The sequence below is a fragment of the Schistocerca cancellata genome, chromosome 1 (genome assembly GCF_023864275.1).
Source record: "Schistocerca cancellata isolate TAMUIC-IGC-003103 chromosome 1, iqSchCanc2.1, whole genome shotgun sequence".
Taxonomy (NCBI): Eukaryota; Metazoa; Arthropoda; class Insecta; order Orthoptera; family Acrididae; genus Schistocerca; species Schistocerca cancellata.
Genome location: NC_064626.1, coordinates 481,074,316 through 481,098,856, shown reverse-complemented (window position 1 = coordinate 481,098,856; position 24,541 = coordinate 481,074,316). Strand labels below are relative to the sequence as shown.

General features: G+C 37.5%; 1 protein-coding gene across 2 annotated transcripts in view; it reads right to left on the bottom strand.

The window, feature by feature from the left end:
* LOC126177552 (histone-lysine N-trimethyltransferase SMYD5) overlaps positions 1 to 16,276 on the bottom strand; it is a 79,993-nt gene extending 63,717 nt beyond the window's left edge. The window contains exons 1-3 of one of the 2 annotated variants that reach the window (XM_049924464.1): positions 16,189 to 16,276; positions 15,756 to 15,849; positions 1,286 to 1,413 (exon numbers count right to left, since the gene is read on the bottom strand). In XM_049924464.1, coding sequence (XP_049780421.1) covers positions 1,286 to 1,413; positions 15,756 to 15,827 — 200 coding nt within the window. In that variant the 5' untranslated portion in view covers positions 15,828 to 15,849; positions 16,189 to 16,276. The other variant, XM_049924463.1, reaches the window with a different exon arrangement.
* Between the last annotated feature and the right edge of the window lie 8,265 nt (positions 16,277 to 24,541).

The following is a 24,541-nucleotide window of genomic DNA, read 5'->3' as shown; positions in this document are numbered from 1 at the left end:
AGACTAGCTAGGTGATAGCTTCAGCCCCTTACTCTTTCACGTCTTCCTAGATGAAGTAACAAAAACATGCAAGAGATGAAGTCAAAGAACAAAGCTTTGAATGTGAAGACTACAACCAATCTAACGGCAAACATTGCTTTATACAGGTGATATACTATTGGTGGCTGAAACACCAGAAAAACTTCAGTAGGCTGTAGCGGAATAATACAAAACACTGATGAGAAGGGGAATGATAATGAATGCAGATAAAAGCATAGTAATATGAGTTTCAAAACAAAACAGGCAGGAAGAAGAACTCAATATACTCTGTAATGAAAAGCCTCTTGGAAAAGTAGACAGTTTTGAATATCTTGGAGCCATACTACATAGTTAAGGAAGAACAGAACTAACAAAGCAGTCTCAGAATATTATCAGATGAATCACAGAAGAGTAGGGAAGAAAGAGGTAAGCTTGAAAACTAAAATGTAAATTTATAGTGCATTATGGCATCAGTTACAGTGTATGGCATGGAAAGTCTGCCACTAGTAGGATTAATGTCATAGAAATGAAGTTCATGAGGGGAGCAGTAGGGAAGACCAGAAGAGACAGAGTTAGCAATGAAAGAATATGAGAAGAGACTGGGCAGAAGAAAGCAATGCATCTGGTGGTTGAGGAGCATCAGTTAAGATGATACGGGTGTTTAAGAGAATGGGAGAGGAAAGAAAAGCTATACAAGTATTTGAAATGTGTGAACAGGGAACTGGATGAGGGAGGACACCACCACCACCACCCCCCCCCCCCCCCTCGAAACCACATGGGAAGACAGGGTCGAGAAACTGGGACAAAGGCGTTGAAAAACAATTACAGAAATGAAAAGATTGTGTGAGACTAGAGAGGATGAAGCAACCCCAATGCTTGGAAGCATAAGGGAATCGAAAACCAAGAAGATAAAGCAACATCATAGCAAACAGAACACCCTTTTATTTGGAACTTTTTCTTGTACAATGGCTGACGTCTTTTTCTTTCTACTTCTTCTTATTTTGATCTTTGAATGAGCAACCAGCCATTCATTCATTAATGTTACAAAAATAGGCACTGAAAATAAAGCTCTTTAAAATAGTTTCATACACAGATACAACAAGTTTCTGCAGTGCAGTTTCTAGTTTCTTGTAATATAAAAATTAGGATGCACTGTAAGCAAATGATTATACTTTATTTTTTCATCTTGGATAACCTATCTAGCACAAATTATTTAGTTATTCAAACAATAAAGTGTTAATTCCTACATGTGAATTGTTAGTCTCACCTCATGCAATATCCACATGCAAGATATCCATATGACGCATTCCAAGCAAACTGGCAACAAACTAGGGGTCTTTCCTGAAATAATATATCCCCTTTCTTGAAATGTTTTGTAGCAAACAATCCCTTTCCCTGTAACAAAAACAACATTGAAAATCTGTAGAACTGTAAAATTAAGATACAAAATTGTCAGCATAAATATGTATTAGCTAACTGTTTCATGACTTCCAGATACTTACACTGTTGTGAAACACCCATCTTAATAGTACAGTTCTGTGATGCTATTTGAATACTTTGGATTTAAGTGTTTGATTTTAGTCAGAATGTCATTCAGTCTTGTCTACCGATCGTACACAATGCACTGTTTACCAATTTTCTGATTTTGTCTTTTTGTAGTTGACACTGATGATGGGCATATATTCAACTTACATACCTTCCACCATTAACATCACACTTAAATTTCTTAAAATTGTTGAAAATATTATTGAATTTTTACCTTCTGTCTTGCAACATCCCCTGTCCCTCTGCCTTTAGCACTTCTTGTGCATCAAAGCTGGAAAAATATAATTTAATGGTACTGCCTGGTTTAAATTTATATATACGAGGGTCAAACCAAAAGAAATTCACACTATTTTTGTAAAAATACAGTTTTCATTCTGCATGTGTGAAAGTTTTACAGCGTGTAAATACATCCTTCCCGCTTGTTTTCAAACTTCATTCAACCTGTTCGCGTGAGTGGCGCTGTCACAGCATGTCTTCAAGATGGCTGCTACACTTGACGTACGTCAGAAGCAATGTGCTGTCATAGAATTCCTGTGCTGTGAAATCGAAACAGTGGGAAACATCCACAAGAGGTTGAAAAAGGTGTATGGAGATGCTGCTGTCGATCGCAGTACAGTTAGTCAGTGGGCAAGCAGGTTACGTGATGAAAGCGGGCACGGAAATATTGAGGATTGTCCTCGCAGCGGCACGCCTCGTACCGCAAACACGCCAGACAATGTGCACAGAGTTAACGAATTGGTGACTGCTGATAGACACACCACAGTGAATGAATTGTCAAGCTACGTTGGGATAGGGGAAGGAAGTGTTTGTAGAATACTGAAAGTGTTGGCGTTAAAAAAGGTTTGTGCCAGGTGGGTTCCCAGGATGTTGACAGTGGCTCACAAAGAAACAAAAAAAAATGGTATGCAGCAAACATTTGGAACAGTACAAGAATGGTGAGATGAATTTCTTGGAAGAATTATGACAGTTGACGAAACATGGCTCCATCATTTTTCACCAGAGACGAAGAGGCTATCAATGGAGTGGCATCATGCAAATTCACCCAAGAAAAAAAAAAAAAATTCAAAACCACACCTTCTGCTGGAAAAGTTATGGCTATGGTGTTTTTCAATTCCGAAGGACTCTTGCTTGTGGACGTCATGCCAAGTGAAACCACCATAAATTCTGATCCATATGTGACAACTCTGAAGAAACTTCAAGCTCGACTGAGTCGCGTTCGACCCCATCGGCAAAAGCACGATGTTTTGCTGTCGCACGACAATGCCCGGCCACATGTCAGTCAAAAAACCATGGAAGCGATCACACAACACTGAAACACCGGCCTTACAGTCCTGAACTGGCTCTGTCTGACTATCATCTCTTTGTAAAACTGAAAGACTCTCTTCGTGGAACAATGTTTGAAGATGATGACTCCCTTGTGCACTCTGCCAAACAGTGGCTCCAAGAGGTTGGTCCAGAATTTTACCATGTGGGTATACAGGCGCTGGTTCCAAGATGGTGTAAGGCAGTTGAGGGGGATGGAAATTATTTGGAGAAATGAAAATATTGTTCCTAAAGGATGTATCGACACTTTCAAACATGTAGAATAAAAGATGGATTTAAAAAAAAAAAGTTTGCATTTCTTCTGGAGTGACCGTCGTACGTCTCTTCCATTAGGCAGTCATCTCCAGATACGGTTACAATTGGTGTCAATCTGTTGTGTGGCACTGTTGTAGATTTTCTTAGGAAGAGGATAGTAAAGCTGAGGATCACCGGATGTGGTATTTAATTATTGGTCCAGAATATGGGCCAGTAGAGACTACGTCATTGGAAACAGAATTACCCATATCTTTGTAGAAGGAACCAATCCATCTTTTCCCTTATACGACTTGGGAAACACACACAAAAATTAAACAAAATGGTCAGAGACTTCCTAATATTAATGCTTGAACTGTAAAGTAGAAAGTGGACACTTTTTGAGTTAAGTTTTCTTACACCTGAGATAAAAATCATCCATGCAATCTTTGCCCCTTTCACCATCAACTACACACATTGCTTAAAAATAGATAGTATAATTATTTTTTTAATTCATGGGTGAACGTATTGCAGTTACCATCTACATCTATACTTTGCAAACCACTGATAAGTGCATGGCACATGGTGCACCATACTGCATCAGTTATAAGGTCTTTTCCTGTTCCATCCATGCATGGAGTGCAGGAAGAATGACTGTTTAAATGCCTCTGTGGATGTTGTAATGTATCTAATCCTGTCTTCACAATCCCTATGGGAGTTATCTGTACAGGTTTGTGTTATATTCCTAGAAGTCATCATTTAAAACCCGTTCTTGAAAAAGTTTGAGCATATCTTCAACTGTCTGCTGGTTCAGTCCTGTTAACATCTCAGTAACATTCTCCCACTGGTCAAACAAACCTGGCCACGCTTGCTGCTCTTCTCTGTATAAGCCCAGTACTCCCTGTTAGTCCCATCTGGTACACGTTTCACACACTTGAGCAATATTCTAAGATGGGTTGCATGAATGATTTGTGAGCAGTCTGCTTTGTAGACTGATTACATTCTTTCCTAGTAGCCTACCAATTAAACCAAAGTTTGCTACATGCTTTATACCCACGACTGAGCCTTTATGGTCATTGATCATTCCATTTCATGTCCCTAAAAATTGTTCCACACAGATATTCCAACTGAGAGTCATTGATACTGTTGTTACAAGACACTAAATTTTCTCTGTTTTGTGAAGGACAAAATTTTACATTTCCAATCATTTAAAGTAGTCTGCCAACTGTGCTCCATGATGAAATCTTATTAAAACCTGACTGACTATTTGTGCTACTGCTTTCCAGACTGTATTTCTTTGTAGAGAACTGCATCATCTGCAAAAAGCCTGAGATTATCATTCATATTTTCTGCAAGGTCTTTAATATAAAACACGAACAGCAAGCGACTCAACATACTTCTCTGGGGCACAAGCGAAGTTACTGCTACATCCAAGATAACGTGCTGTGTTCTCCTTACAAAATATTTCTCAGTCCAGTCACAAATTTCACTTACTACCCCATATGATCACATTTTTCATAAGTGTGGTTGTGGTACTGAGCCAAATGCTTTTCAGAAATTGAGAAATACTACACCTAATTGACTGCTCTGGTCCACAACTTTCAGTATGTCATGTGAGAAAGATAAGACAGATTTCAAATGAAATGTTTTTGAAATCCATGCTGATTAGCATAGAGGTCATTTTGTTCTACGTACCTCATTATGTATGAGTTTGTAATATGTTCTAAGATTCTACAATGAATGGACATCAAGGATGTTTGACAGCAGTTTTGTTCATCACTTCTGCTATTTTTCTTGTTGACTGATGTGACCTGTGCTTTCTTCCAACTTCTGGGCAAGGTTTTTGTTGCAGCAATCTATGATAGATTACAGTTAACAGAGGGACTAACTCAGCTACAAAGTGGGAAAAGAATCTAATGTGGATTCCTCAGGCTCTGGGGGTTTGTTCAGTTTTAATGATTTCAGGTGTTCCTCAATGCCAATGACACTAATATCTACTTCACTTATCTTTTCAGTTGTGTGAAACTGATATTGGGGCAATGCTCTTGGGTGGTGTTTTATAAAGGAATTTTTGAAAATTAGGTTAAGCATTTCTGCTTTTGTTTTGCTACTCAGTTTCAGTTCCTGTCTCACCCATGAGTGTCTGGACACTAACTTTTGTGTCACCAACAGCATTTACATGTAACCAGAACTTCCTTAGGTTTTGTGAAAGCTTTTTTGACAATGTTCTGCTACAGTAGTCACTGAAGGTCTTGTGCTTTGGTTTCTTGATAGCCAAATGAGTTTAATTGGCCATCCCTGTCTATAGCCCTATTCTTTGTTTTAAACCAATTATGCAGTAATCTCCATTTCTTTACAGTGATTGTGTGCCATGGAATGTCCCTCCCATTATGAACTGTTGTACTGGTACGCATCTGTCTGGCGCATGGTCAACTATTCTTTTCAATTTTCTCCATAGTTCCTCTACATGGTCCTGTCCTGAGCTAAAAGTTTCAAATTCATTGAGTTATGACACTACTGTCTTTGTTTAGTTTTCTGAATGCTTAAATCTTTCTATGTGTTTTAGTAGCCCTTTGTATTTCAGTATTCATTATTCTTACAACTGCGCCTCATGGTCACATATCAATTTCAACGCAGATATCCTCAAGGAGTCAGGTCTATTTGATACAGTAGCGTGACAATACTTGGCACCTAAAACCTCATATATTATTGAAAATGCAATGCCACACCTTTAGGATGGTTATGATCCCTCTCCACAAGTTGCTAAAATAATAAATCAAAATTCTTGGTTAAGGCAACAGTCTTCGTAAGTATACTGTGGACAATTTTTACACATGATCTGTAATTCAGGTGCTTCCTTATGCTTCCAACTGCATACATGGGGGTGGAATATACTGGAACATCACCATATTCTTCTGATACAAGTTTGTGCAATTGCAACCTGTTTACCAATTTGAAGGAATCTCTTCATGGCACATGCTAAAACATAAGTGAAGACATCATCTGTGCCATAGCTCGCTCCTTCCAAGAATTCAACACAGATGGATGTGCTGACAGTGAATGATGCCTTCCATCTTTACGGAGGGAGGTGACAGATGAAGGACGATATATTGAGGGCATGTAATACAATGGACATCTGTCAGTAGCATCTGGTATGAATTATAACCAAGCTGCCATTACTTTTTATCCAACCCATGTGTAATCCTCAGTGAGAAGGGGGTAAATGTAATATAACTGAGTTACACCATGTACTAGGTTGCATGCAACACCGTGTGTGCCAACACATATTTAACTACAACATTGTGTATATTGATGCTTTTTATTGTTATGCAGGGTTACCAGAGGGAATATTCAGGAATGACAGGAATGATCATTTTAGGCAAAGAAATAAGTCTAGTAAACACAAGCTCTAAAATGCTTAACTTAAGACCTACGAGCATTCTGTCATCTTCATTACTGTGAAACATCTCTTCTGCTGAAGACATGCTCATCACTCTTGAGGTGTGCACTTTAGAGCCCCATGTTTACCAGACTTTTACGTTTTGAATGATTATTCCTACCATATCCCTGAAGATTCACCATTCCACTTGTGACACCCTGTTTTTGTTTGTCCTGGCCATTTACACAGTTCTGCCTAATGTAATATAGTATTTAATTCATGATGGATGGATATCAGCTTTGCTAGCTATTGAGAGAATAAATACTTTGTTGTTTTATCTAGCATTAGCCCAGAAGCTGTCACATGACAAAAGGAAGTGAATAAAATCAAGGTTGAAGTTCAAAAAGACATCAACATTAACTTTATTAGAGAGATAACAAGGAAAGGAAGAATGGGCAATACGAGGGATATATAGTTCATTAAGTTTGTTATTCATGTTAGCACAGAAATTTTACAAATCAAATTTCATCTTGTGAGACACTGAACATGTATCTTGGCTATGTTGAAGACATTCTCATTTGTTTCTCATGGATAACATGGACTAATGGATAAACATTCAGCTGTGAAATTATCAGTGGGTGCCAAACCAACATGGTAAGAAAATAACAACATCAAATGAGAGAGCTATTAAATGTTTTGGATTTGGCAGTTCTTTAAGGAATGGATATACAACAGTTTGGAATGTAAAAGAACAGAAAATTTAAATAAAGAAAAAAAAGACATTTCAAGCATAAAACAGTATATTTTGCCATTATTTTCTTTATGACATTTATACAATAAAACACAGAAAATTACATGGAACTGGTCATAAAAATCATTACCATCAGAAAAATAATAAAATTAGGGAACACTAATGGCATAGATTACTCATTATTGTCACTTTTATTGTTTGTTACCACCACCAGTTTCAATTGGACCCACTTCTTCAGTGCTGTGTGTCTACATGAAAATTCATGGTAGATAGATGCCATAAATTTCAACAGACTGAAGATTTCCTCCTTTTTGATAACAGGTTTCACAATGGCACATGAGAGACTGTCATAGCCAAGAGTGACTTAACATCATTTTTTGTTAAGATCTGTTATGTGTCAAGCGTCAGCTCTGAGAATATGGCATATGATTCTGAATGCCAAAACCAGATCCATTGAACTAAAATCTAATTTATGTGCCTTTCATGTTCAACTTTTGAATTTTTTGTTGATATAAACTTAACCTGCTCCATTTCATGTACAAAAAACTGCATTTCATTTTCAATGTTGTCAAATTATACTGTACCTGCCAGGGGGGCACATACAAAACTGTTTCTGGAGGCACATACAATATTTACACTATCTAACTTACTCAATGGGAATAATCATATGTAAAAAAACTTGTGACAAATTACTTGTATTTGCAAACTAACACTAAATATTCTACATCCCAGGCTGGCACACTAAAGTTGTGATCTCACTCAGTGCATAACATAATAACAACAATGTCATTTTTGTTGGCTGCATGAGGTTTTATATCTATATCTGAATAAAATCTGGAAATTAGCCTTCAACCTAAACACACATGGAACATTTTAACAGCCAATAGTTTCAAAACATCAATCAAGCACCAAATCCCACTGTGTACTGTGCTGAGATATGGCAATAAACTTCTCACCTGTATTCAAGGTTTAACAGAAACTTCTGTACATGTTTTCGTTTACTGCCATCATCCACATATCATTGAGCCAAACTGGAAAGACAATGTAATTAAACTTTCTCAGAGTCTATTCAGACCTTTTCACTGAGAAATGTTTCACAAGTTGTTGCATGTGAAAAATGGTTGTCTTTGGATGCATGGCAGTCTTTGCAGACTAGTATTGCTGAATCAAAGGACTTATTGTTTAAAGGGAACTTTTACAATCCAGAAAATTACTGTCTATCATATTATGTACTGTTACTGTCTGTTATTTTTATATTGACAAAAATTGTATAAAACTGATTACCAAACCCTACCAAAACACATGGGAAGACAAAACATCAATCTTCTGTTTTATTTGAGATAAATTTTGATTCTTATGATTTTCACTAGGTTTTGAGACAATAGCTTCCTGTTTCAGCTAGTAAAAATTAATGAGTCCGTTTTTATTGTAATGAAAGAAGATGGTATAAAATATAATTTTATATTATTCAGATACTTATGCACCTTACAAATTGTTACTCTATGATATTACACCAATAATTTGTTTATTTTTGGAAAGTTTAATTTGATTCTCAATGTTCCCATTCTTATCCTACAGTGTTTACACATTTCTGCTGCTGTTTGTGTGTTTCAAATACAGATTTATAAGCAGCAACTTGAAGACAGTCTGATATAGAATGGAGTTGAGGTGTATTGGCTTGTAGTATATGAAACAGAATAACGCTGCATGCAGTGCAACGAATGTAGCTGTTTATGTGACTCTTATGTAATTATTCATAGTCTTGAGATATATTTGTTGATACAAGTTTGTTACTTAAAGCAAACAAATACCAAGTAGGTCATAAGGTGGCACAGTGTTAAGGCCTTAGACCTGGAACAAAGGAGGGTTCAAACTTCTGCACAACCATCCACATTTAAGTTTCCTGTGGTTTTTCTGAGATGCTTAAAGTGAGTGCTGGGATTGTTCCACTGAAAATGCCACAGTATATTTACTGCTCTTTCCTTGTAGAATGATCTAAATTTACTCTGATTAAAGCTGCTTGCAATAGCAGCACAATGAGGTCACACACTCACAAGGATTTTATTGACAGGAACTACCTTTTAAATTACCTTGTTCAGTTGTTATTTTGACCTCTTGATCAGCATACTTATGTAATCAGTGAACACATTAAGGTAACTTAAAAGCCAGGTTAATATACAAAGTGAATAAATGGAACCTAGCAAATTCTGATGTTCAAATCCACTATATTTTATGTTCCACCATTTGAGTGCATCTTTACCATATGTTGAGGTAATCATCTTGCTTATGCAGGTTAACCTCCCCCTTCCTTCTCTAAATCTTGTAAAGCAATCTCATTAATAGCATAACACCAACATTCCCTGTAGTATGTTATGATGTACACAGTAAGTCATTTTGGTGGCTCACAGAAAAAGCTAGTAAGATCATTTTTGTCTTACTTATCTCCCTCCATAACTTCAATACAGTGGTCAAACTGGTTCTATATCTAAACTTAATTTCTGGGACATGGTTTTGTATTCTATTGCAGGCTACTTTATGAAAACTATAAACTACAAGAAATGAAACTGATTTGTAATTAGAGGTGCAATGTTTGCTTCGTTGTTGTTATCTTTAGTCCGAAGACTGGTTTGATGGAGCCCTCCATGTGAGTCTGTTCTGTGCAAGTCTCTCTATCTCTGCATAACTACTGCAACATGTGTCCAGTTGAACCTGCTTATGGTACTTGTCTGGACAAATTACTCAAAGCTTTGTCTCAATATGCAACTGTAATTGGAAATGGTTTGTTCCCACTTTTGTATTGCATTCTTTAAGTGTAAATACAGTGTCTACTAACTGCAAATTTTTAACAGGATCACACCATTAAGTCTGGATAAGATTTTAAAACTTATTTTTATGCAAACTTTTATAGCAAACATGTTACAAAAATTATCATCATCTCTGAAATACTAATATGCAAGCATGCCTTTAATACAGATGACTGGTATTAGTGTGTGCAATATTAACCTGAGTAACATTAGCATGCAGATATGGTTTAATTTTATACCATGAACCTTCTGACATTGCTTGTTAAAACACATTGAAACTGATGCCCATTAACTTAAATTCATCTCCTAACATTTTGCAATTAGTTTAGTTTATTCTTAACATTTCCCCAGAAAATGTTAGCTTGGCACTTTTTTGTCCCTATTTTCTTTGCTGCTCAGATGAGATTTTGAGCTCTTTATAGAAAGATTTGAAATGAGTCAATTCTTGACTGCAGTCCATTTTGTCAAGCAAAACAGAGTTATCCTTTCTGGAGCAATTATATTCTGATCTACTATGTTACCCATTTACTCTCCATTTTCTCTGTTTTAACTTACACTTAACCACACCGAACAGCAATCCATCTTAAGAAGTTAGTTTGAGATTGCCATGAAGACATTTCTAAATGAGTTAATCCTCTTTATCTACAGAGTCAGCCGACTGTACATCTGCAAAGCATTTCAGTAATTTCTAAATATTGTGGGTGTCATTACACTGCTTTTGGTCTTTCAGTGGTTAACACCAGTAATTCTGTTACAACTCATCCTGCATATCTTAAGACTAAATATTGTTACTCTCTGAATTCAGTAGACATTGCTCTGATGTTACTGAATGGACTCATACATTTTGTAATGACTATAGTCTGTGGAAGACATCTGCAAGGTGGTCAGAAATGGCGTGAAAAGCTTGTAAAGATGTTGCAGGTGAGGTTGAGCCAATAAATAATTGTTAAGGAAAAAATTAAATATGTTGTTCCACTTCAAAGTTATTTAGCATTGAGATTTAGCCAACCAGGTCATCGCACATGCAAATTCGAGCAGCCTGTTAAAGACAATATCACCAAATACGTTCTTTATTTGGTTTCCTCACACTGAACAAATATCCTTTTGCTCATCTACCTTAAATTTATCACTTGGGGAAAAAAAGGCACATTTTAAATGGTAATAAGTATTTCGATAAGTGGTAACTCTCAGATCCACAGGTGCCTATGCATTACTACACTTTAGTGCATGCAAGTGCTTTAATTTGCATGGACAATGACCTGTTTGGCTAACTTTAGTGCTAAATAACTCCAAAATGGCAAAATATATGAATTTTTTTTCTTAACAATTATTTCTTAACACAGCCTTATAAGCTTTTCAAACTGTTTCTGACCACCCTGTATGACACATTCACCAGGCAACTGTCAACTAATTTCCGAAATACTGCATTCAAACATACAAACTAACAGTTTCACTAGAGCATGTTTTATCACAAAAGGAGCATCCACAGTAATGTTCCTGCACAACTGACATCCATTTTTCCATTGTGTCACCAGACTATATTGATTTAATCAGCTACCTTACACTCTTGCTCACATTTTCCAAACTCCAAAGCTGCTGTAGTTGTGGAGGCTAGTTAACTAGCTTTTCAAACTATCCTTAAAAATATTTAATTCAAATTCTGCAAGCAGATGTGTTTTGGATTCTTTGGTCAACACCTGTTTAATTGGTATCCTGATGCTTTCTCAGGCACTCATGCTAGTGAAACATTAGATTACCAATCAGTCTTTGGCTAAAGACCTCTAAACAGATACCATTAGCCCATGTGTCAAGAAGTGGCAGTGAAAGTCCCCAAGATGACAGATGTCTATTGTAAAGAGAAGCTGCATAGAGCTAGTTTTGCTAAACAAGTGCTCCAAAAATACTGACTAGATCAAAATTATTTGGGTCACTGGAAGTGTCCGATTCCACCTGTCTGCTTTAACTTGTGACCTAATGCTGGTGTGTGTGTGTGTGTGTGTGTGTGTGTGTGTGTGTGTGTGTGTGTGTGTGTGTGTGTGTGTGTCATCACTGCGGTGTGGTGGATATCATGTCTCCAACAGTGCTCCCTGTTGATTTTAATGTGTGGTACTGTGGTCAGACCTGGTTTTTGTGTGTGTGTGTGTGTGTGTGTGTGTGTGTGTGTGTGTGTGTGTGTGTGTGTGTGTGTGTGTGTGTGGCATTTTTGTTAGGTCTGATGAGTTACGTACTTGACATCGTGGTTTTTTTTTTATCTGTGTGTGTGTGTGTATATGGGGGGGGGGGGGCAAGGGGTGTGTTTTGACCAACTTATATGATTTTATCATAAGCTTTTGTTGGTAAGTAATTTTTGTTTTGGTTTTATTCTGTAATAATTGTGACATATTGTCTGTCGTATGTGTCTGGTATTTCAGTTGTGTTTTAATTGATCTAGTAAATACAGCGGTTTCGGTTCCAGTGGCATTCTGCAAGTTATGTAGGTGTGTGAAGTTTCTTGTTATTTTACTTGTGGACTACCAGTTGGTATCTAGAGCTGTATTTGAGCTATATAGGTCAAGGGAAATGTTCAATTCCACTGTTCATAGTTGCGAGTGTTGGCTTTTTGGTATCAAGGGCTTTGTTTGAGCTATGTAGGTCAAGTGAAGAGCATTATTCCTGTTGGTTTTGTTGTTGTAGTGCTACATTTTAAGTTGAGATTTTTTTTGGACACGATTTGTTTTGGGATTGTGTGGAATTTCGTATTGTATTTTCATACATTCATCTTGTCCCCGCCCTGCACCCCATATTTCCCACGGTTATCCCATTATTTTCACTATATTACTGGAGTGAGATGTTCTTGTGTCATTTACATTTTTGTTCAGATTTGTTGGCATATGTACATAAGAACATCATTGCCATTTTGTATATGCTGGAAGTAGGTGTTGCCACCATATTTCTGATGTCATGGGTCAAAGCAGACAGATGGAATCTGACACTTCCCTAATGCCAAATATTTTGGTACAGTCCATCTGCTACATTAATAGGAATATATTGGGCACTGTGATAGTAAGGATCCTGTGCCCTGCACTTCACTATGACATGGGCAATGCAAGTGCCCGTACAAATGACTTAGTACTGAATACTTAGTAGTGACAGAGATACTGAGAAGTACGTATGATTCATTGAGCCCAGTTTTTGTTTCTCTGCAATTACTCCATATGTCAAGATGGAGCTATTTTTGCAGCATTTTAAAGGACTTTGCAAATCTCCCAAATCTGTAACAGGTAACTCAGTAAACCCAAACACAGACACCTTAACAGTTGTTTCATTAGACAGCCAATATCAATGGCAAATTGTGTTGCAATCTAAATGTTAATACAAGTTGAATTTTGCAATTCTGATCAATAGATTGGGCTTAAATCAGTCTGGTGCATTCTTCAGTTAAATGACACCTGACACTGAACAGTCCATATCTGCAACAGCAAGAGTACAACTACTGCATGATAGGACTGAAGACAGCGAAACACAGCACAACTGCCTTTACTCACTGCTGGTAGTACAGCAGTTGTTGTAAGGTAGCCACCATCAATAAATAACATCAAAGTTCATATCACACCACCACGCTAATCTGAGGCCCCTGTTGACTGTACATGTAAAACTACACTCCAATAACATTCTGTTTGTAATGAGAAGCAAAACACAATTTTTTGTTGCACTGGTAATTTGCACGAAGCACCTCGTGTGCAAAGTTTGCTAATTTCACTTACATGTCACACAAACAACACTGAAAAAAATATCTTCTCAAACACCAGGCAAAATGCACATGACAACTCAGGGGGAACAGCCAGTACTATATTACTAGAGAACAATGGGACAAAAAGCAGCATCCATCAACCATGTCATATGTACTCTACACAGAGTAATAGGAAAAGGCCTAAAAGGAGGAAATTTTAAGACACATTTGATAGAAATTTAATTAACTCAATGTCCTCCTTTGCAATAGATATCACTGCTCTGTAAATAAAAATACTAATTTATTTTCTTCTAATTTTTATCCTGCTAGCAATAAAGAAACCCTTTAATATAAAATACTCGAGTGGCTAATGTTTGATATCTTTTTAGGGAGAAGAGCTCAAAAGTACATACAAAATGAAAAAGTGACTAAAGTAACTCATTTGAGACCTCCAGAATGACAGGCAATTATCATTCTTTGTACAATTAAAGTGATCATTGAGTTGACCTGCAATTGCAATCACCATGGACATAATGTTTTCAAAACCTCATTCTTCTGGACCAAGACTTCAAATTTATGTGGCTGATGTGACTCAGTGTGGTTATTTAGTGTACTTCTAGAAACATTACTTTAGCTAATCAGGGTGAAAAATAAATATTTTACCATATGAAAATAATATCCAGTTTATTCCATTTTCTTTCTCAACATTTGCTTCCTTCCAGAATGAGATTTTCACTCTGCAGTGCACACTCCGCTGCAGAGTGAAAATCTCATTCTGGAAACATGCCCCAGGCTGTGGCTAAGCCATGTCTCCGCAATATCCTTTCTTTCAGGAGCGCTAGTTCTGCAAGGTTCACAGGAGAGCTTCTGTAAAGTTTGGAAGGTAGGAGACGAGGTACTGGCAGAAGTAAAGCTGTGAGAATGGGGCGTGAGTCATGCTTGGGTAGCTCAGTTGGTAGAGCACTTGCCCGCGAAAGGTAAAGGTCCCGAGTTCGAGTCTCGGTCCGGCACACAGTTGTAATCTGCAATATAGTTCCATTTGCTTTCTTCTTTGTCAACTATAATTCTCTGCAAATACTCAAAGCAAAGTTTAAAACTATTTATAAATAAAAATGCTGCAGACTGTTACATAAACAGAAACTTAGTCTTAAGTTATCTTTGTAAAAACCTCATGGGGGTCTTCCTCCCCTCCCCTCCCCTCCCTCCCTCCCCCCCACAATTACAAAAGGCAAAGTGTGCGAATGTCTTACTTTCTCCAAATTAACAGTTTGACACCGCAACAAAATTACCCATCTCCTTTCAAAAATACACACTGAACAACAATCTTGTATCCTATAGTTCAAATGTTCCAGGCAACAAACTATTGAAAACAGTGTCATTGATCAATACCTGTGAGTGCACAGTTACAAAGAAGTTTCTGTATTCTGTAAGAATTACAACTCTTACTTTTTATCGCATAACAGCACTCCTGTCAGACCCAGTCTTACTATTATATCAATATGTAACTAACCACAGTGGAGAAAGCTAAACAGTTTTGCTGTTATCGTACATAGTACTTAGTTTACCATTGAGTTACATCCAGGTCATTGGTATCAACAATTCTATATCCAAAAACTGAATATGAACATGCAGTTTACTTTGGCAATTAAAACAAGAGTTCGATGTTAGGAGTCTTAGGTCTGAACGAAATTATTTCGCCAAAACATAAAAGTATTAAACCAGTCTGATCATGCAAATTAAATGTAACAGGCTGTAATTCCTGTCTAAACCGGAATTACCCAAGTCAAACACCAATTGTGGAACGCAAAAATTAATAAATAAAAAAAAAGACAGCCATTAAATCTCGTAATTTCTAACATTTTTATGGGGAACTATAGCGTCTTTGAAACCGTAGCCATACGAACAGGAGAGCAGAGCTCACCGCCTGTGTGGCACGCGTTAACAGCGGCTCCCTACGACAGAGACCGGCAAACGTAAAATATTTTATCTTCATACCTTTGGCTCCCCAATTTCTCTCACTTCCACACCCAGTTCCTCTGCTCCGGCGTCTTCCTTTTCTGTAGCCATCGGGAAGTCCTCACTTGAAAACCTATCACAGAAAATTACATTACGTGCGGTACCTTGCTATGGCACGAAGCCGGTACGGCGTATAAAATGCAAGTACGCATTAATCATTACAGTAAATTAATGTATATTCTACTAATAACTTTCTATACGCGTATTAAATATTCAATACATTTTGACGCGCAACTAACAGGTAGTTATTTCGACGCAAGTTGTGATCTCCCAAGTAAGAAGTTCGCGTAACAAACGTAAAATGAGAAATGATCAAAATTCAAAGAAGGGGTAGCAAATTAGCTAAAGGCGCTAGAGAATAAAGTAAGAATTGTCTTTCTATCTAAAATTAATAATTGACAAGTCCCCTAACCCCCGCAAGCACTACGTCCAGCTAACTTCTGACAGCGCCGACAGAGCCAGACACGTCTCTGGCTACCAGTCCTCTCCCTCTGGTTGTCAATCTCGATATGGAGTACCTGACTTTCGTTCGAGGTATTGACATCACTCTTGGTTTGACAGTTATGGAAATATTATCTATGTGTATGTCTCAGTTTAGTGTAAAAAATTATCGGTAAGTTTTCAGTTACTTTGTAATCCATTGTGTGATTTCATTTTTAACGATACACATTTCAGCGTTTTATATTGGCAAATGTTGACGTCACGGGTGTCGAACGTACGAAAAGTTCTCAAATATTTCAGTAAAGAAATTTCACTTCAGATGACAGATGAGATTCAGAAAAATTATTTTTTTTCCAATACCAATCCCTAGCACTAAACTGATTCAGCTATGTTAAAGTTTTCGGCAAACACTACTTTAGTTTCGAAGGCATATTACATGATTATAAAATCTATTATTATCCTTTTCTAAGAAGCGTGAGGCTGTCAAGATGTAACGATACTGCGTCTATTTGTTTGAAACTGACAACACAGAAGATCGTTGAATGTATATTCCAGGTGTGTTAAGCGATTATTACTCGCGCAAACAAAGTTGGCAGTCGGCGCGGTGGTTGATGGGAGGACTGTAAATGGAAAATTCCTTTACGGTCGCTCCCATCAGCCACGCGCCGAGTGTCGACTTTGTTTGCTCTTGTAATATATATCCCAGAGTTTATAGACTAGCGTTCCGCAATCGTTGCTAAATGGTAACTGGAAACCACTGAAGATCGTTGTTTGTGTACAGCCAACTATGCGGTTGGGTCTCATGACCGAATGAAAGTAAATTTTCTACACTTTATTGGTCGAGGATGGATTAACCATGGTTACTTTTATTGCTGCTGATTAAAATATGGATAGGGAAAGGACAACCATGGTTCAAATCGTATTTCTCTATTTGTTCAATCTGTTTGTTTAGTTACGTAATTTATGCCCACATTGGAGTACTATAATCAAACATTATACAACAGAGTCCCCAATGAATAAGTTTACATCTTAACAGTCCTTACCCAAAAGATCCTCACTCAGAGTGATCTGGAGGCTCTTTCTTCTGCTCATACAACATACGTCTTCTATTATGATGTTATGAATGTCAGTCATACGTATTTCTTCTCCAGTAGCAGCATCTCTTCTCTGTTCAATCTGATGTTTGTTAATGTTCATTTCATTTATATCCATGCATACTTCTTAAAACCACTATTTTTGGTCTTACTGTTCCGAAAGTAGTCAAAAAGTTGTTTGAGGAGCATGGTATTTGGTAGACGTGAAATGTGACAAAAAATACAACCCTTCTTTCTCGCATTGTATCTACAATGGGTTCATTTTCTTGGTAAACCACCGAATTGGGCAATAGTTCCCACTCAGCATATATTTGTTGTTTTTTTTAATTGATAATCGTTCTGAGTATTCTTGTAACAACTTTCTGCAGTTTATCAGTTGTTATTTGAGTGTTTAGTTTAAATAAAGTTTCACTTGCATACGTTGCCTCCAGTTTAACATAAGAGGAATAATGCTGAAGTTTAACAGGTATTGAAAGTGATCTTTTTTGTAAGTTGGCCATGTAGTTCTTTGTGCACATTACAATTTTGATGACCTGCTATCTACTGATGCTGTTTCACTGACATTCTAAGTAATCATCTCAGCAAGACACTTAACCTATTTCACCACCTCAATTTTTTGAGCATTGTGGAGTGTAATGTGGGATGTGACAACTGGGAAGGTGGGTATCATTTCTGTTCTCTCAAAAGAAATTTTCCACCCCTCCTTTACCACAAATCGTTCAAGTTCTTCAATCTGAAACTTTGCTTTATCAATACTATTTCCTAACAACAACAAATGATCTGCAAAAGCAAGACAATTAAGTCAAATCTTTCTTCCAATCTTAACAGATAGTGGATATATCTTGCAGTATTCATGCATAACTTTCTATAGCACACAATTAAACAGTAATGGAGACAATCCATAACCTTGTCAAATGCTGTTGGAGTGTCAAGATGTCCAGTGAATTCCTTCCCAAATCTTACTCTAGATATTTCTAAGAGTGACGTCAATGGGGTTGACAAGTTTCTGATGTAAACCAAATTGTGTGAGGATAGACAGGAGAAATGCACAATGGATACTGTCATAAGTTTTTTTTAAAAAAAAATTGATGAAGGTGATCACTAGCTTGTTGCTCCTGATCCTGCGGCATTTCATTATCCATTTAAGAGTAATAATTTGATGAAGACAGCTTCGTCCCAGACGAAAACCTCTTTGATATTCACCTAATTCACCATCAAGCTGTTTATAAATTCTGAAATCAGAACCTTAGAGAAAATTTTGTAAGTGGTATCCAGCAGAGACATACCTCTGCAATTATTTGGACCCAATGTGAGACTTGAGTTTCTCCTGGCATATACAACTTTCAAACAGCTTACAGGTATTCAGCCAGGTAATATTTTCAGCGACCACCGATATTTCGGCGGGAGTACACCTTCAGGGCAGTTTGGCTTGAAAAGGGTGGGGTGTACTCCTGCCGAAATATCTGTGGTCGGTGAAAATATTACCTGGCCGAATACCCATAAGTTATTTGAATGTTTGGATCCAGTTTATCTCCTTTCTTGTGTAGTAGATGGTTTATTGCAACATTCCTCTGGCATTTTATCACTATTCAAAATGTCAATAAGATGTTCATGTAAATTCAGAATAGTTTGTAGATTTGCATACTTCCAAAGTTCTACAACTAGTTGGTTCTTATTAGATGCATTATAGAGTCAAATTCCAAACAACATTCAGGTTCCACAGTATTTAAAAATTATTTGAAGTATTCAGCCAAAATCTTTGAATTGTCATAATTGTTATGTGCCATCTTTCTGTTCGTATCCTGCATCATAAGAGTAGGTGGAGTATATTTCCATTCATACTGTTTAAATATGTGGTTGGAATCCTTCATCTTATCGAGACTGAAAGCATCCTTCATAGATTTTAGAGAGTCCTGATGAAATTCCATTTGACCCTTCTAATTTCTTCTTCTTCTAGTACTGATTACTTCCTCCCTGGAACTTCCGGTTTTCTTTTGTTGATCACTTAATCAAACTTCATGATGATATGGGATTGCCAAATCACATTCCCCCAAGCATGTTTCTTCTGTTTCCATAAGGGAGTAACTTCTTCAGCCAAGACTTTTAATCCATTGATAATTGCTGGTAGATTGTCACTTAAAGGTGCTCTAGATTTCTTGCAATAAATTGGATTATTAATAATATAACTAGGATCATAAGTTCTCTTTCTATCTGACTTTTGAGGTTTGTTTTTCCTTTCAGGTTTCAGTTTGATTTTGATTTTTGACATGTAGTGATCTGAATCAATATTGACTTCGTGGAGGACTTTAACATTACAGATTTCCTTATGAAATTTCCGATCCATGGCCACTTGACAATGGCACATTACCAAGTCATTAACTTATATGGTCTTCTCTTAAACTTTGTTGCCTCCAAAACCAACTGATGTGCAGTACAAAATTCAATTAACTGTCCTCCATTACTGTTTGTAAGTTTATGTGCTGGCCACCACACCAACACACTTCGAAATTTCTTCTCTCATCCTATCTTTGCATTAAAGTCTCCAAGTAGAAGTTTAATATTAGTATCTGGTATGGTCCTTACCAACTGGTCAAGATCATCCCAAAATTTTTGCACTCCATCCTTAACAATTCTATTTTCAATATTAGTTGGAACATGATCATGTATTGGTATGTAGATTTTGTTTTGCATGTTAATTGTTAGCAGTGCCATTCATGTGGAATCAGATGAAAAATCCTCAATGGAATCCAATTTTCTATTGTGTACCAAGGAACCCATCCCAAAATGGGTAAAATTTTCTATTGATCGTTCTCCTGGTGGTCCTTTATAAATCTGATATCCTCCAGATTCGATTGGAACCTGATTATTATTACATGTCTCTTGAAGGGCTACAATAACTATCTTATGCTGATCTAAGATACCTGTTAGATGTTTCAACTTACCAGCTTTCCATAAATAACTATTGCAAAATAGGAAAAACTTCTTGGCTGCTTAAATTTTAACCTATTCTTGCGTGAAATATGTTGCATGCTTGATTGTTTATTCAGTACATCGCTAGGCGCTTCGACTAGCCTTAGTTTTTTTATCCAAATGGTATTTTCACTTGGATGATCTTGTTGAGACTGTCCAAACTGTTGGAGTGTTTCGATAGAAGACTCCTCTGTTTGTTAGACTGTCTGATCAAAGGTCAAGTGTCTTCCAAAGTCGGTTTATAAGTTTAGATGTGATCTAGAAAGATGATGGACGAAGTGTGGAATAAGCCTTCCTACAATTGTCAATTGTTACCACTTTTGGCTAGCATTCTTTGGAAGTGATTAAAATCCATCTTTGGTGTGTAGTGGAAAAAATGTGTTTTGAGGTATGTGGAGTAAATTTTTACCACAGTATAATATTCGCTCTGGTATGTATACTCATGAAAAAATGCTGTAATTGTGTGTTTTATGGTCATAGTCATATACTCGTGTATCACACTGCATTCCAAAAATTCGTAATGTTTTGCACTTTTTTCGAAACTTACAAAATAACAAATTGCACCATATGGGGCACAGCTATCAGTTTAAATCAGTTTCATGAGAGCCACAGTGTAACACATTTACAATGGCGTGACCAGAGCAACCTCTGCACTTGTAGCCGCTGACAATGATGAGAGCCAAAGTGGGTCACAGGTAGATCCTTCTATGTTATATACCAACTGAGGAATATGCAACATGCCAAGATCTGGTTGGCCTTAATATTTTTTTTTTTGAGGTTTTCCTCATGCTGATGAAAGAATGAGTAACCAAAAAATAGAAAGAATGGAGTAGGTTGCATTACAACAGATAAAAAAAGTAAAAAATGTATTTGAAGATCGTTGAAGGTGATGGGTGATGATACAGGAAAAGAAAACTGAAACTAGCAAGAGAAATCTGTTTACCAAAGAACACAATTTGTCTGGAATAATGAAAGACAAAATGTGTGCCCCTTTACACTATGCAGACAATGACGACATTTAAGATCGAAATGAGGGCAAAGAAGAAAATATTAGACCAGCTGTTCGAGTTTATCACATTTTCATAGAGTTCCCTTGCAAGAACACAGATCACTATATAGTTAAAGTGACCAGGCACAAGGTGATTATGGTGACTGTGAAGTGAATTTCTCCATAGCTGACAAAAATCCAAACTTTTGTATACCCAAATACAGATGGTACAATACGTGTGTCAGAAAAAGTGAAGCAATGGCTTTTATTAAAATATTCCTGGGTATTATGCCATGGTTGGATGAATTTCTTGTTGGTGGTTTTGAACAAGAAATTCGTCTGACCACAGCACAATTGTGTGGAATACTATAATAAATGTGACATTTACAGTTATTAAAGTTAACATTGTAGCAATGGTTGTACCAAACCTGTTTTTTTGGGGGAAACCAAAAGGCAGCAGGGTGCCTTAAATGTTATACCAGTCTAAAAATTTTATGTCCAATGAATATTGAATTGTAAAAACATTGAAATTATTTTGAAAAATGTTAAATATTAATTTTCTTTAGCACATAATTGTAGCTTGTATTCTGCAGCAGTTGAATAATATAAGTTATGCCAATATGAACATAAATGCAATTGCAGGCTTTCTCAGCATATTCCAACGATGAACTTTTATTGGGTGATCAGCTGAGTGGTGGCGTCGTCTTGTTGCAACGTTTCAATGAGTTTCGTACCCATCATGGTCAAGCAAGGTGTACACAAGACGATGCCACCACTCGACTGATCACCCAAGAAGAATTCATCAATATGAATATAGTTTTTCATGCTTGTTATACTGCACCTCAGTATGTGTTACCCTCTGGCCCACACTGGGGCACACAGTAACAGTTTACATTCATGCTGAACATTCTCAGTAAATACACCAATTTCAAAGCTTCATGGAGTTTGTAAGTTTGAAATAATCGTTAAGGGATCTTTAAAGAAAAATACATAAAAAGAACCATGGCTTTACAAGCATATTTTTTTATAAAGTTTAAGAAATTAACTTTTCTGTTAATTTGTGCTCCATCTTCACTTACAGAAAAAGTGAGCCGCCAAGAATCATTATGGACCCTAAAAGATAATCATATAGAGAGCCAAAGCATCAGCATCTAATTATTGTAATCTAGAAGAAAATAAAATCACAGTTATGTGGAAAAATAAAGTATTTTGGTTTCTGCTTCCCTAGTGGTGTCATCTGAGAGTCACAAATGGATAATATGTTGTGGAAGCACTGAGTGTACTTCAGCATTAAGTAATTATTGGTAAAGTGCTGCAGAGTTAACTCCTTGAAACAAGTTTTCTCTGATAGTTTTAGTTCAAAACATGTTGTATACATCGATGGAAATGAGAAACTGAAGAATTTACATACAACATGTACTTAGAATACTATCTTATTCTCTGTAATTACTCCCATAATGTGTCTGTCACTATATGCAGCATTTCTTCTTTAGGTAGTCCAATAAAGTGTAGCAAAACTTGATTTTTACTGTCCACAGCTGAGAAGAATGCATACAGCAGCGACATGGCTGCAAATGATGTGATGCGGTCCAACCAGCATGTTATGTGCTGTTCTGGAACATTGTCGTGAATGCAGTTGTGTCATTATAATAGCTGTGACTGACTTGAAAAATTCGAATGACGTAAACCTGTTAATTTGTCTATGGTAGAGTCGGTGAAAGAAGATTCCTGTGAGGTGATAGTACTGTAGCCAGTTTTGAGCTGTGAATTGCAAACAGCTGCAGGCAACAGCCGCTAGCGACTATAGAACTGCAACAACACTGAGTTGCCATAGAGATGTATACAAGATAATATTACGTGATGGGTTGACGAATATGGCTGAAACAGCCACGCCAAGGCCCTGCAACTGTCAGCGATCTTGTCTCACTGATCCAACTATAACCACCTCAGTAAACTGATACTTCTGAAATAATACGAGGGATATTCGGAAAGCAAGTTCCGATCGGTCAAGAAATGGAAACCACTGTGAAAATCTAATAAAGGTTTGCACATATGTGCTCGACAGTGTCTCTAGTATGCCTATCGGTTGCACCACTTCGCTCTTTTCAGTTCTGAGCACATGGTGAGCACACAAAGATGCATAGAAAGTAGTGTCTCCCGCCAAGTATGAGGTCCTGGTGAGAGATTTCGCCAGCTGTTAATGCAGCCCACATTACAGTGCTGTCATATGGTTCCTACTTCGTGATAATTCTCGGTCGAAGTCTGCAGGGGCAATGAAAATGCTCCTGCAGCGTTTTCGACGGGAAGCGTTTGATCACCCGCACTACAGCCCGTAATTGGCTACCTCTGTGTTTCATCTCTGCTCACATAAATACACCCACATCTTGACCAATGAAACTGTGTCACGTCAACCTATGTTCGAAGTGCCCCCCGTTTTCATCAGTACCCGTTAGCAGACGGGTAACAAGAGAGTGTTGCACAGATTGTAGAGTTTCTATAGAGATTACTCCACATGCTGCAGTAATATGGTGTTGCATATCCTCTTAATGGCGTCAAGTCGGGGGACTGTGCTGAACATCGCACAGTACTTCCCCAACCCATCCACCTATTTGGAAATGTCGCCTCTAGAACGTCTCTGGCTACTTTGCATTGTGTACGGGACATCCATCACGTTGCAACCACATTGATAGACGAGTTTCCAATCCTAGATCCTTCATGAGGAGCGCTCGTGTGAGTTGAAGAAATGATGCATATCCCTGTCCATTGAATGTTCCACAGTAAAAATATGGACCTATAATACAGTTAGCAATGATACCGCACCAAACATTGACACGCCACTGTCGTTGATGAGCAACTTGGCGAATCCAGTGGGGATTTTGCACGGACCAGTAGTGCATGTTCCGCAGATTCACGTTACAATGACTTGTAAATGAAGCCTCGGCCATAAACAATGTATTGCTTAGGAGTAGTGGATTACCTTGCAACTGTTGAAGTGCAAAACGACAGAAAGCAGTGTGGGATTCAAAGTCATTCCTGTACAGTTCTTGGTGCAGTGAGGTATGGAACGGATGAAACCGATGGCGATGCAAGATTCTGCACACACTACTGTGGCTTATTCCTACACCTCGTGCAATTTCTCGTACACCCACCTGAGGATTGTGCGCTACAGCTGCCCGAACAGCAATTTCGTTTCCATTGCCAGTCGCTGGCCTTATACGTCAACTTTTTGTGGGAGCCCAGCATCCTGTTTCCGTGAGTGTCTTGCAGATGTT